Source organism: Eptesicus fuscus, chromosome 7 (genome assembly GCF_027574615.1).
Source record: "Eptesicus fuscus isolate TK198812 chromosome 7, DD_ASM_mEF_20220401, whole genome shotgun sequence".
Lineage (NCBI taxonomy): Eukaryota > Metazoa > Chordata > Mammalia > Chiroptera > Vespertilionidae > Eptesicus > Eptesicus fuscus.
In genome coordinates, this window is record NC_072479.1 from 86836090 (window position 1) to 86850534 (window position 14445).

Here is a 14445-nt window from a genome sequence, read left to right on the forward strand (position 1 = left end):
CCCGTTCGCCATGCTGTGATCAGAGCCTGCGGGGCAGGGTGAGGGGGAAGGGACATAGAGGTGGTCAAACCACAGTGACTGGTCGATGGTTATTATGGTTGTGACACCATTACACTCACTGGCCTTTTATTATATAGGATATATATGTATATATAGATATATAGATATATAGATATATAGATATATAGGTATATCTATATACACTGAGTGGCCAGATTATTATGATTTTGAATGCATAATAATCTGGCCACTCAGTGTATGTGTGTGTATATCCTATCTAATAAAAGAGTAATATGCAAATTAACCATCACTCTGCTACAACCACAAGCCACGTCCATAAGCCACGCCCACCAGCCCACCAGCCAATCAGGAGCGTGTATGCAAATTAACCCAAGATGGCTGCAGCCACACAGAGAGCAGGAGGGAGGCTTGGGTTTCCCCAGCAATGGAGGAAGCCAAGCTTTCCGCATATCCTGGCCAGCCCAGGCCTCCGCTTAAGGCTACAAAGTTTCAATTATAGAAGATAAATAAATCCAACAGAAATGGCTGCCGCCACAGAGCGAGCAGAAGGCTTGGCTCTGCTCCAGGCTACAAAGTTTCAATTGTAGAAGATAAATAAATCCCAGATACCAGGGCCTCCGCTTGGGTTGTGGCCAGCCTGCAAACCACCACAGGCCCCTCGCCCAGGCCATCCCACACACCAAGGGAACCCCCACCCTGATCTGGGACACCCTTCAGGGCAAACCAGCTGGCCCCCACCTGTGCACCAGGCCTCTATCCTATCTAATCCTATCCAATAAAAGAATAATATGCAAATTGACCATCATTCCAACACCCAAAAAGGTGCCCCCATGTGGTCAAATATCCTGCCCCCATGTGGACACAAGATGGCCACTACAAGATGGCCAGCAGGGGAGGGCAGTTGGGAGGGACCAGGCCTGCAAGGGAGGGCAGTTGTGGGCAATCAGGCCAGCATCGGAGGGCAGTTAGGGGTGACCAGGCCGGCAGAGGAGGGAAGTTGGGGGTGACTGGGCCTGCAGGAAAGGGCAGTTGGGGGTGACCCAGGCCTGCAGGGGAGGGCAGTTAGGGGCAAACAGGCTGGCAGGGGAGCAGTTAGGCATCAATCAGGCTGGCACGGGAGCAGTTAGGCATCAATCAGGCTGGCAGGGGAGTGGTTAGGGGGTGATCAGGCTGGCAGGCAGAAGAGGTTAGGGGAAATCAGGAAGGCAGGCAGGCAAGCAGTTGGGAGCCAGCAATCCTGGATTGTGAGAAGGATGTCTGATTGCCCATTTAGGCCCCATCAATGGGATTGGGCCTAAACGGGCAATTGGACATCATTCGAGGCGTCCCAGATTGAAGAGGGTGCAGGCTTGGCTGAGGGACACCCCTCCCTGTGCACTGGGCCCCTAGTATATAGATAAAAAGCCAGCGACCAGACGCCATAACAACCAGAACAACTGGTAGCTATGACACCCACTGTGGCCAGCAAACCGCCAGATCAGGGGGTGGCGCCAACAGGCCAACCTCTTGCAGCCCCTTCCCCCAGTCATCCCTGCCCCCAGTGGGCCCCACCACCCCGCTCAGCCCACAGTGCCTTCCCCCAGCTGGCCCCACCCCTGATAGTCCCTCCACCCCAATAGGGATAAGGGCCAGCCGGCCAACTTCCTGCAGCCCCTCTCCCAGCCCGACTCCACCCCAGATCAGCCCCCCCACCCCAATCAGGGGCAGGGCCAGACAGCCAATCGCCTGTGGCCCCTCCCCCCAGCCAGCCCTGCCCTTGAAGGGCCCCAACAACCCCAATCAGCTCCTCCCCTTAGCCAGCTCTGCCCCCCCTCCCCCATTGGCCCCGCCACTATGATCAGGGGCAGGGCCGGCCAGCCAACCACCCATGGCTCCTTCCCCAGGCACTGGCCCCTGATTGGTCCCCCCAACCCCATTCAGGGGGCAGGGTCAACCTCCCACAGTCTCCTCCTCCCGACAGGCCTGGCCCCTATCTGCCAATTGGGGCTGGACAGGCCAGACCCCACCCGTGCATGAATTTGTGCAGTGGGCGTCTAGTATATACATATTGGCTGCTAGATTTCTGAATTTCCATGACACAACAGCCTTCTCATTACACTCTCCTTCTATGGTGCTGAGGTCTTGATGTAGAATAAGATAAGTCAGCCAGAACTGGGTTATAAACCTGCTTTATTACAAGTAGATAGTAGACATTGAGAATGATAGAGTAAGTAGAACTTTGAACAGATGAAAGGGAAACAAATAAATCAAGGGTATGCCCAACAATAAATTTCAGAGTCAGAACTGTAACACCAGGAAATCATCAGGAAAGGGGACTCCCTGGGGAATAGTGCAAGATAGCAGTGCCCTTCCCATGTTGTTATCCACAGATTTAGACCACACTGAATGATCAACACTATGTCATGATCAAACACTACCTCCAGCCATGTATACCTACACCCAAGTTCTATTTAAATCATAGGCGTGAAGAACAGAAAGCAGCAGATTGGTCCTAGCCGTTGGAGAGGCTGGTGAAATATGTGTGGATTAGTCCATACTGGGGGTACTATTTTCCTGCATAGTATTCTTTATCCAGTCAATGTAGTTCTTCACTCGTGTATAGATCCCATAGGTGCCACATTGGGGGCCCCAGGACACCAAGCCAGCTACATAGAATTTGGGATTATTTTCATTGGGGTCCTGTAGAACAAGGGCCCCCCCACTGTCCCCTTCACAGCTATCAACACCTTTCTCTCCTCCAGCACAGATCATGTTGTCAGTGAAAACATAGGTTTTTACATCCACTCGCGGATTTGTTACCTTCACCTCCTGGCACTTTTGTAAAGGAGCAATGGGTAGCCTTGCCCCTCTGAGCTTTACAACGTGATCTCTTTGTTCTGTTCTGCCCCAACCTGAAATCAGTCCCAGGTCTCTCACTGAGGGGTTGTATTCTGAGGAGTTGCCTGGCAGGCAGATAAGGGACACAGTGGGTCCCATTTTCACTGGGTCTTTAAGCCGTATCAGCGCAATGTCATTGTCAAAATTCCTCCGTGTTTCCGGGTCGTCTAGGAAGGTCCAACCCGGATGAATAATCACACGTTCAGGAATGAGCATCTGGGAATTTTTCCGTTCATCACGATTCACTGAGGTAGACCCAACATACATTTCTGGATTCCGGTTTTTATCCACAACATGGGCAGCTGTCAGCACCCAATACTCATCAATGAGAGCCCCACCAGCCCGTGGGTTTGCAAAGTAGACTTGCCAGGGGAAACTTTTAATATCTGCAAAAGATCCTCCAAATATCCTCTGTTTTCCTCCTGTAAAGGGCTCACTGGGAATTCCACAGACTAGGAAGGAACAAGAACAAGGTTGGGAAGGAGCAGGAAATAGATTGCTAGGCTCCTACAAGCCCTCCAACCACTTAAAAACCTGCCAGGCTTCAGAGCTCTCTAGCACTAGATAGCCAACCCTGTGTTTGGTCCATCTCCGTACTTGACTCATTCTGAACATACCTAGGGACCAAACATCCCATGTTGCCAATTCTACAAACAGGCTATGGGGAAGACTGGGTAAACTGAGGCAGTGTGTGAACTACTACGGCTTCATGCTGTGGACAGCTTGACTCATGGCCCTGTAGACCTCATCCTTGGCTCAGCGGGTATGGCCCATCTGGGAGCCAGGCTGGAAAACTCTTTTCTCATACGGACAGTAGGAGAGGCAAGCATTCTACCTTCGTCTGATGCCCAAATCAAACACGTATCACCTTCTTTACTGAAGTCCTAATTACAGCTGAGTCCCTCCTAGAGATCCATGGAAATGGGGCAAAGGGAGGGTTCTCTTCTTTCATTTCATTCCCCATTGATTGGTTCTAGGTTTGATCACTTGCCATTACCCAATATTACTAAAAATTAATTTTATTTCAGGTAAAGTTGGCTTACCTAAATCCCTCACTAGTCAGCCTGATGGACTCTGAGTTGAGCGTAACAGGCTTAGGCCTCAGACCTGGGTTCAAAGTCTACCCCTGCCCCTTAGTAACTTTGTGAGGTTGCACTTAATTCACTCATCTGTAAAATGGGACTAATAATACCTACCTTGTAGGGCTGTTGCAAGGACTTAAATAAGATAATAAATTCAATTAACTAGCTCAGGGCATAGTAACACTGTTGTTACTACCAGAATCATTATTATCTTGGCTTTGCCTGAGAGCCTTCTCCTACTCAACTCTGATCTGTCTGCAATTTCTTTTTTTGTCTCTCATTTCTTTCATTGTCTTTTCCTCACTGAGCTAAACTCTGGTAGGCCCAGATTGTTAAGTCCTTTCCCAAGAGGATTACAGCTACTTTCAGAGGTTGACCCCACTCACCTGTACCAGTGGCTATGCTTTCTACCCAAGCCTGAGCCCCGATTACCTGGAACACATTGTGGCAGCTCTGTGCCCAGCACATCATTCACCCAGCTCCCGTTTCCAGCACAGTGATACTCCCCTGGAATAGCACAAGAGACACAGGACACACTCACCACCATATCTTCTATCTTCTATTCCCCCCTTTCATTCAGAGCCTCAGCTTCTCTGGGACTTGAGGAGGAGATTAGGTCATATAAATTAGGGGGAAAAAAATCTTGGTAACATCTTCCAAACAATTTCTCTGACCTCTATCCTGCCTAGGGAGGGAAAAGAATAGTCTCCAAAGTGGAAGGAAGAGGGTTATGGCGGAGATTGGGAAAGCGCTTCAAGAGGGAAAATTTTTTTAATTAATTAATTTAAAACAATGAAGTGGAACATACTATGTCTCATCCAGTCCTTCCTCTAGCACTACCATGGCCTCTCCATCAAGAAAGCCAGTCATCATAGCGTGGTGACTTGAAGCTGGAAGCATTTCTCCTGTGGTTCTGCATTAAATAATTGGCCAAACACTGGATAATCACATAAAGACGGATATTGTAGGGGGAACTCCTGCCTAGTTGTGAAGCTGAGCTAGGTGATCTCTATGATTCACTATGAATAATCCTATGGAACCTACCCTGCCCTATATGAAAACTACATATTTAGAATAAGCCAAGAGTATGGACAGAGTCCATCTCATCTCCTTAATTTCTTTCCAAACTCTCTTCAGCACAGAAAGATTGTGCTATTCACCCTCCAACACTCTCACCCTTTCTCTCTTCTCTCTAGAAAAAAAAAAAAAAAAAAAACCTACCACTTTCTTCATTCGCCATGTAGTAATATGGCTCCTCACAAGTGTAGCGAGCAACAGAACCAAATAAAGTATCTTCTGGTTCTTCGACTTTACCATTCTGAATGGGATCAGGAGAGCCACAGTCCACAGCTACAAGAGGAAGGCAGGAGAGTGATGGTCAGGATAGACACTCTTCCCGGGAAGTCTTTGGTCACTAGGCCAGTTCCATCCTCCCAGCCATGTCCTTCATTCTGCTTCACTCCTACATCCATAAGTACACCTGGAATGATTCTCCACACCAGCCTCTCTGTAGCCATGCTCTCCCACTGGTATCACTCCCTCCTTCCAATTCAACTAGCACCCTGAAAGGTACAAGGAAGAACCTGGTTCTCAGTGGTTGGTAGAAGCCCCTGCAGAAGCCAGGAATGGACCCATATGGTCCTATTAACTCTACCAAACCTCTTTTTTTTTTCTTTTTTCTTTTTTTTTTAAGAAATCTGCCAGTTTGTCCTGGGACCACACAGAATTGGGACTTCATGATGGCTTCCCTTCAAAAACCTAACCCACTCTCACAAGCCTGAAAGGAAACCATACATGTGAATTTTGATGTGCTGATCTTTCTATTCCTTTTGGGAAGGGGGGAAAAAAGTCCCATTTTAAAGAGATACATACGTTCACACTTCAGTTTGGAATTACTCCACTTTCCATTGCTTTGACAAGTAGAATAGAAATATGTCAAGCTATCACTTCCCTAGAGAAAGATAGACATCACCATTAATTTATAAGGAAGGATATGGGGAATTAAAATGAAAAATTGAATCAATCTTTGGCCTTGAATCAAAGAGGAATCCTCACCACAAAAACCTCGGGGACATCTTAGCAGAATGACCCAAAGCACCCAGGAGTCGGGGCTAAAAGACAAGTTTGCCCCAGCATATCAGCTCCCCTTCCCCAGGAGGACTGTGGGCACAGAGAGAATGCCAGGCTGGCCAAGAGCTCTATGACTCAAAGGAAGGCTCTGTTTATGCTCAAACAAGAATATTCAATAAAACAATAAGGAAATTCCAGTATGCTCATCCTCACCTAGGGATTAGGGAAAAGTCCCTTACAGTACTTTACCTGTACAACTTCGAACCCCTCCAGACAGGTTATCTTCACCACATCTTTGAACACATATTTTTCCTTCTGAGGCTCCCAAACAGAATTGGCAGTGACTTCTTTAGCACAGGGGATTGCTTGGAAAGGACAGGAAAAATAATTCACCAAATAGGTGGGAAATCTCTGTTCTATTTACATCATTCTCATACTTTGTAAAATCATCCGGTCATCCTGATTCCTAATATCCCAATATTGAGATATCTAAAATAATAAGGCATTACTAACTAACCGCCCCCCAGTTGCCTGCCTTCACAGGCCCAGTTGAAGTATTTCTAGACACTGAGGCATTTCTAGCAACCACTGACAGGTCTAGATCTTGCTGAGTAACGGAGAGTAATCAGGATACTCCTCTCTACAACAATCTACCTGTTTTGATTTTACATTGTCCAGGGACTTTTTACAGCCAACCAAAGCACAACTTTTAGATTACTCACGATCTCCACGATAACGAAGTTTCCAGCCCTTTTGCTGCCCTGTTTGGTCAGTTTGAAAGATGATATCAAGGACATTACTATTGGCCTCAATATTTAGTGGCCCAGGGAATCCATTTCCACAGTAAGGACCAAATTGCTGGTCTCTTGTTACAAACTGAAAGGACACAACATGATGAAATCAGAAGAGAGAAAGAATGAAAAGAAAGAGGTAAAACAAAGAGAATAAACGTAAGGGAGGTGAATAAAAATAGTATAAAATAAAACAAAGGGGGAAGAAAAAAAGGAGGAAAACTAATTTATCTTCAAGAAGAAATCTCTCTGTGTGAGTTGGGAGGAAAATTAATCATCTATCACGCACAACTAAACTGTCAACGCAGGTGCCCTCTGAGTCAGCTGGTTCCACATCAAAATCTTCTCTCCGCACCGTCACCACCACTTGGAAACCCTGCTCCAACAGGATCTGATATTCACACCTTGAATTCTCTGGGTATGGATTAGGATAATTGGGACTTGTGATCTCCCCAATCAGTTCAGTGAACACATTCCCACTGCAATTGACTAAGAGAGAAAAAGAGAAAGGAGAAATCAAATATAGGCTAAGCAAAGGAGTTCCTGCCTTATCTATGATTCCTCTTATAAACTGACAGTCCCTGACTGGAGCCCATATGCAGCAAGTACATACCCAATACATATTAGTAGAGATACCCAGTGCCTATTGGGTTTCCATCACATTGCTTGTGATAGAGCCTTTCATAGTTATGAACAGTCACAGATAGACTCTTCAAAGGCATCTATCTCTCTTCTCCAATTAATTAACTTGTCTCTGTAACCTTGTCGTCTTCCACTCTTGTGCCCCCTCACCAACCCCCACTCTAAGCTAACTAAGAATAGATGCCAAATCAAGACTGAAACTAATCAAAATTGGAAGGGTAGTTAAAGCCCTTAACCAAAGCCTCCAGCCAATCCAAATCCCAGGGACTATGCACCCGTTCAATGCCAAACGTACCTCCACAATTTTTCATATCATCATGGAGGAAGTATTCTGGGGGGCAGGAGCAGAAGTAACCACCAATGAAGTTGTTGCAGAAGTGGCTACAAGGGGCATCTGCAAAGTCTGTGCACTCATTAATATCTACAAAAGTAGAGAAAGATTGAGGTCAAGGGCAAAAGACCTAGAAAGAAGAGTGAGGTTAAACCCAAAACTGCAAGGGCAAGAAAAGTTTTAAAAAAGGACTGTTGTTTAAAGACCTTCAGTAAGTCACATTTCAGCAGGGTATTATTCTATATTGCTCTCTTGAAACGTGACTCCAAAGTTGTGCCTTAGCATTGTACAGCTATAAGGGAGCTCTCACTGCCAGAGACCCTTGGCCCTTCTCACAAACGAGCATTTGAGCTCCAAAGAAAATACTCCACAAGCTAAACATGATGATATGTCTTCTGCAGGGATAAACAATTAGCACATGTATTACTTTGTATAATGTTGGCACTTCTGTCTAATCTAATAGTTTGGCTTTATGAGATGTTCTAACTTTATTTTAGGTGTAGAAGCACACAGAATTTGAAGGTTTGTTTGCCATATATTGAATGGGTTTGAATAGCACACATTCCTTGTGTGAGTCTTGGCAAGTTATTTAACTTTCCTCGTCCTCACTCTCCTTATCTTTAAATAGAGATAATAATATCTACCTGGAAAAGTTTAGGTGAAGATAAAATTAATATAGGTAAAATTCCTTATACAGTGCCCACTTCATAATGGCTCTCAATAAATTGATGTTTATTATTTACTAGAAGCCCAGTGCACGAATTCATGCAGGGGTGGGGTCTGGCTGGCCTGGCCCTGATCAGGGCAGATCAGGGCTGGGCCTGTCGGGAGGAGGAGACAGCAGGAGGTTGGCTGGCTGGCCCGCCCCGATCAGGGCCCAATCAGGGCCGGGCTGGCCAGGGGGTAGGGGCTGCAGGTGACTGGCCGGCGAGTCCTGCCCTCGATTGGGGTGGGAGGGCCAAATGAGGGCAGGGCCAGCTGGGGAAAGGGGCCATGGATGGTAGCCAATGGCCTTGCCCCTGATCAGAGTGGGGGGAGCCAATCAGGGGTGGAGCTGGCTGGGGAAGGGGCCATGGGCTGATTGAGATGGTGGGGGCTGATCAGGGATGGGGCCAGCCAGGGGGAGGGGCTGTGGGTGGTGGGCCAGTGGGCCCCAACCCCGAATGGGTTGAGGGAGTTGATCAGGGGCAGGGCCAGCCAGGGGGAGGGGCCACAGGTGGTTGGCCAGCTAGCCCCACCCCCTATTGAGGTAAGGGTGGCAATTGGGGGCAGGGCTGGCTGGGGGAGGGTCTGTAAGGGGGTTGGCTGACTGCCCCATCCTTGATCGGGGTAGGAGAGGCTGGTTGGGAGTGGGGCCAGCCAGGGGGAGGGCCGTGGGAGGTTGGCCGGACAGCCCCACCCCAGATCAGGCTGGTTCACTGGCTGCAGTGGGTGTCATAGTGACTGCTCATTCCGGTCATTACAGCATTCTGGTCGCTGGCTTTTTATATATATAGATTGTTAACATTATCATCATCACTACTAATATATGATCAAGTGTTTGGATTTCATAAAGGCAACTCATAAAGAAATCCAAGGCAAGTCAACACTTTTTAAGAGTTATAAATGCTCTTTATTCACTGCATTGCTCAATATCTATCCTGCTTCCCTTAAATGGATCAATGAGTCAATAGAGAAGGGTGAGCCTTACCTACGGCAACATAGTATGCAGCAAACCCAGTGAAACGCTCTTCATTGGAGAAGTCTGACTTAAAGATCACCTGGAGTTGATTAGATGGGACTTGGAACTCTTCCACGATTGGGGAGTTGGGATTCTTGCTGGTCCTCTGTCCGCAGATTTTCCCTTCTTCAATGCCTCCTGATATTATCTAAGAGAAGAGTCAAAAAGAAGCTAGAAAAGGGTAATACTTTGATACAGAGGTGAGAGGAAAAGGGACAGGGAGAGTAGAACACATACCATCTTACGACTATTTAACTCCAGTTCACCATATGCCTGTGGCACTCCCTCCTCCATCTCATTTGATCCCCCAGCCCTATCCCATATGTGCTTATTATAATATACCTGCACCGAGTCATAGTCGCAGTTCTCTGACAGCTCTATGTCCAGATGGGTGAAGTAGAGATGGATCCCATACCCTTCAGGAACTTCTATATCCCAAGTTTTCTCTACCTCATTGGGGTATGCCTGAGGATAGTTAGGGGACAGTATCTCCCCATACATAGTAGGCTCAGCATAAACCCATGGCAAAATGGAAAACAGGACAATGCACCTGGAAAAAAAAAAGGCATATGAAGAGGTGGGTGACACCAGTACAGGAGACTACTGCAGAGCTCCAGCATTTGTCACAGAGACAAGAAGCACAGTGTAGGGAGGAGAATCTTGGGTTGGAATAAAATAAAAAGGCATAGATCAAATCAAAACCCAGGCTTCAGAACTGAGCTATTTTCTTAAGAAGATGAAGAGAATGGAGTCCATGCACATCTCTGCGGACTCGTGGTCACTTACCACATTGTTAGCAATTTGTCCATCCCTGGTGAGCAGCACGTGTCTTGGACCTGGCTCTCAGCACCTCTGGACTTTGGAGCTAAAGGGGGTGGGGGCAGGTCTAGCTGTATTTGTCTAACAAACACAGGCAACTGCTTTAGAGAGTCACCTGTGTTCAGTGTTACCTTCATAAGAATAACACACAGGTTAAACAGTTATATCACCACCATATGACCCCTATCTCCTCACACCCTCCCTGGTTCTACTTCAATTAACTTTCTAAACTAAAACTAAATCATATCCTTCTTCTATTGCTCTCTGGACCTTATCCCATTTTTTCTCCAAAAGAATGAGGACTGCCCTAGCTGGTTTGGCTCAGTGGATAGAGCATTGGCTTTCAGACCAAAGGGTCCCAGGTTCGATTCTGGTCAAGGGCACATGCCCAGGTTGTGGACTCAGTCCCCAGTGTGGGGCATGCAGGAGGCAGCCGATCAATGATTCTCTCTCATCATTGATGTTTCTCTCTCTCTCTCCCTTCCTTTCTGAAATCAATAAAAACATATTTAAAAAAAACACACACAAAAGAATGAGTACTTGATCCCAGTTTCCTTCCTCCTCTGTTCTCCTCCTCACCCTCACCTCACCCCATTCCCCATCCCAGCCCCAACTTCATCAGTCTCTCTCCTGCCCTCACAGAACAATATCACCATTTCCACTCACGTTTTCAGGAATCTTTCCCCATTGTGCCCATTCATCTAAGGCATGTTCTCCCTTCTCTCTTGACAGTGATCCTGCTATCACTTCAAACCAGTTGTCTTTACTATATTTATTATTGCATGCATTTCTATTGATACTCCCAATGAGCATTGATGGAGCAAGCGCTTCTTTCACTAGAGTAGGCAGTGACCTTGGGAGAACTAGTCTAAGACAGGGTTGGGTGGGGAAGGAGAAAAAGGGTAGCTGGATAACAATAAACATAAAAGGAAAAGAAAGGTATTCCCTCAATTTTCTACATTAATTTTCCAGGAGGCAAGGTTTCCCCCTTCACTAAAAAAGACAAGATATCATCTTTCCACAGAAAAGTTTTGCCAAAGGGGTGGGGTAGGCCAGATGTAAATCCTGAAAACAGTACTAGGCAGTGGGGTGACGTGAGGGTGGATGAAGTACCTAAGAGAAATAGGTTACAGTATCTATATTTTGCCTTCTTTTTATTCTGCTCTTTCCAACCCTCCATCTTTGCCCAAAACCTTTGTATGTAAAAGTTTTCTGCCTCTCTTTTTGCCTCTATCAAAGCTCTGCTCTTCGTTTTTAAGGTTTTTACCTTCAGAAGCTGAGGGGAGCAAGTGGGTCAGTCCCCTCTCTTGCCAGTGGGCATGCTGGGCGACCCTGCCGGCTCCCAGGGAGAGAAGTACGGGGCCTGGACGCTCTCTCTGCAGGAACCTCTGCCGGCCTCCCTGTCCTGGTTCTGTTGATGTGATTCTCTACCCCAGTGTGCATGTCTGAAATTCCCTGACCTAAACAAGAGGGGGCTGGGAGACCAAGACATAGGGGAAGGGTAACTCAGCCTTGATCTTAGAGCTCCCTCTGCTTTTGAAACCAGAACTGCATACGTCTCTCAGGCCTGCGATTCCTCTATCCAGGGCTACAGAGGGGGAAAGGAGGAATGGGGAATTTCACCGATTGCCTAATGCTCTTTTTCAGCCAAAGGGTGTGTTACAGAGTTTTCAGGGAAGTCAGGTGATTTGTGGGAGAAGGAGGGGATTAATACTGGGGGGAGGTGTGGGGCGGGGGAACCAAACCCAGAAAGCCCAACCCTCCAGTTGTGTATGAATCATGAATTAAGGGAAAATAGTTATCAGTAATGCAGGTCTTCTCTGCCTTTAAAGCATATTTAATGGTTGGATAATGACATGCCTAGACCCAAGCTGGTGTGGGATGATGCTCTTTTCTCTTCCTGAAATCCCCTCCATATCTCCAAACATCTGAATTCTATTCACCAATCAAGCCCCCTTTCAGACGCAATCCAGAGTCCCTTATCCATTACCCTTGAGTACAGACATGTTTCGAAATTCAGAATTTTAAGATTTTTAGAAAGACAGTGCCGTACATGGACCCAATATTAGGTAACACCTCTTCCTCTCCCTCCCCTTGAGGGCCTGGGAAAACACGCCATTATCAAACATTAATATTTCTGCAGATAAACAGATTGATCTTCACAGTAAATGGAATAACTAAAATTATAATTTAGTTATAATCATATATTATATTTAAAAATTACTTTTATAAACTAGGTGCTTCATATCAGTTCAGTCAGGTTTTGCTGCCAAATGAGTGCTGGACAGATGACCATTTGTCGTTCCTGTGGCTGCCCAGCATGTGACCGTCTTTACCACATCTGGGGACTTCCTCATCAGGAGTCTGGGGAACAAAGCCCACCACCCAGGAGAGAAGATGTAAGTGAGGAAGTGTGTCCCTCACCACTCTAGCAGCCCGAGGCCAGCCCATGCACTCACGCCTCATTCATCGGAGACATCTGCCTAGGCTTTGAATCCAGAAGTAGTAGTGCAAGAAGCAGGGACTCTAGATCCTCTGGGGACTGTGGTGGCTGCAGCAAGGCGGAGGAGGAGGTTGTGCTTGCTAGCAGCATCCGGAATCCAGCCCCAGTGACTAAGCATCGCAAGCTGAAGTATCTAGAACACAGCAACAGCCATGACAGCAGAGCAGCCATATTCTGGCTGTTGTTCCTGTTGGGAAGCTTCCACGCTTGGCTCTCCAGCTCTTGGCATTTCTGTGAGCAATCCAGGGCCTCTTTAATAAATTCCTCGTCTGCTAAAATCTACCATAGTTGGTTTCGGTGGCTTACAACTAAAAACAATGCTGAGTACCTGAGAAATGATTGATTGAATGAGTGAGTTCAGATCATTTTCTAAGTGTTTTTAGCTGTGTGAGTTCAGATCATTTTCTAAGTGTTTTTAGCTGTGTGGCCTAAGAAGTTACTTAACCTCTCTGAGCTCCAGCTTCGTCCTGTGTAAAATGGGAATAATATCATCTACCTCAGACCCAGCTATCATTGTCAGGGCTTATTGTAACCACGATTAAGTAAGATGATGCATGCTAAGCATTGATTCTATATCTGGTACTCAGTAAGCCCTTAATAAATAAACAACAATAAGTTCATTTCCAAATACCAACAGTAGCAGTAGCAGCATCATTCTACTCAAGAGCTTCGGTATACAGCGAGGAAAAAAGAGAGCATCTTACCAAATTGTCCAGGATTCCTCCTCCTTTTACTTCTGATTTCAACACTTTTGAGGAAAGTTTGACTCTCTTATTCTCATGTGTGTTTTGTCTTCTTTCCTTCAGTTTTGCCATCCAAGTAAAATATTTTATTTTTCTCTCTAAAGCTTAAGGAGACAACAAATCACACATGTAATGGCATCTCTGAGTCCCGCTTCCTTTCCCAGTTCAGCAAGAACTCAATCCAAAACCTCTAACTGTGTGTGTAAAAGAATTCATTGAGACCTCAACCAAGATTGGAAGTTGGAGGGCCTGTAGGGGGAGCTCTCACGCACTACAGGAAGAACTCTTGGTAACAGTCCTCCTAACTTCTCTTCCGCTCTACAAAAAAATTTACCCTTCTTTGTTTTAGTGAAGATGCACATGACTTGCCATGGCTGCATGTTCCCAATTGCAATTCTCTTTTTCCCAAGTAAACCCTTTTTGCTGGAGGAATATCTAGCTGACTTTAAGTCCAACTTTAAGTGACAGCCTTAAAAGAACAAGGGCCATGTTACATAATCTACTCAGTATTATGGGGATTCATAAAAACAGCGGTGCTTATTGTCACCCTCAGGGTCATCTGAACCCCAGTCGATGTGATAATGCTGACATACAAAGCAGAAAGTAGAACCTTATGTGTTAAACTTAAATGTAACTCACACACTTGTGCATGTATGACTGGACATTTTAGAAGATAATCACTAGTGTTCTACCGAGTCATGATTATCATATTCACAATGTTAGGGTCATTCAGAGGGCTGAATAACAGCATCCCGCTTCCCATTCCAAGTTCTAGAGAAACTGAAAAATAATACAAAAGCAGCAAACAGAGCTCCAAGTATTCTTTTAAACAGCAATAAAGGTCAA

General features: G+C 46.2%; 1 protein-coding gene and 1 long non-coding RNA gene across 3 annotated transcripts; both read right to left on the reverse strand.

Annotated features, from left to right (window-relative positions):
- Positions 1-2173: 2173 nt before the first annotated feature.
- C1S (complement C1s) lies at positions 2174-11739 on the reverse strand. Of its 2 annotated transcripts, none has more exons than XM_008144880.3 (12): positions 11621-11739; positions 10321-10399; positions 9877-10084; positions 9505-9682; positions 7779-7904; positions 7131-7330; positions 6773-6926; positions 6300-6415; positions 5853-5931; positions 5202-5330; positions 4413-4487; positions 2174-3350 (listed from the first exon to the last, which is right to left on the reverse strand). In XM_008144880.3, exons 2-12 carry the CDS (start codon positions 10341-10343, stop codon positions 2548-2550), a joined length of 2091 nt encoding a protein of 696 aa, XP_008143102.1. In that variant the 5' UTR covers positions 10344-10399; positions 11621-11739; the 3' UTR covers positions 2174-2547. The 2 variants fall into 2 exon arrangements, with proteins under 2 accessions (XP_008143102.1, XP_054575301.1); XM_054719326.1 differs by lacking the exon at positions 11621-11739 and adding an exon at positions 11020-11040.
- Positions 11740-12522: 783 nt separating this feature from the next.
- LOC129149830 (uncharacterized) lies at positions 12523-13698 on the reverse strand. Its single transcript, XR_008556650.1, has 3 exons — positions 13561-13698; positions 12813-12989; positions 12523-12717 (listed from the first exon to the last, which is right to left on the reverse strand). It is a non-coding gene; the product is annotated as an uncharacterized LOC129149830 (long non-coding RNA).
- Between the last annotated feature and the right edge of the window lie 747 nt (positions 13699-14445).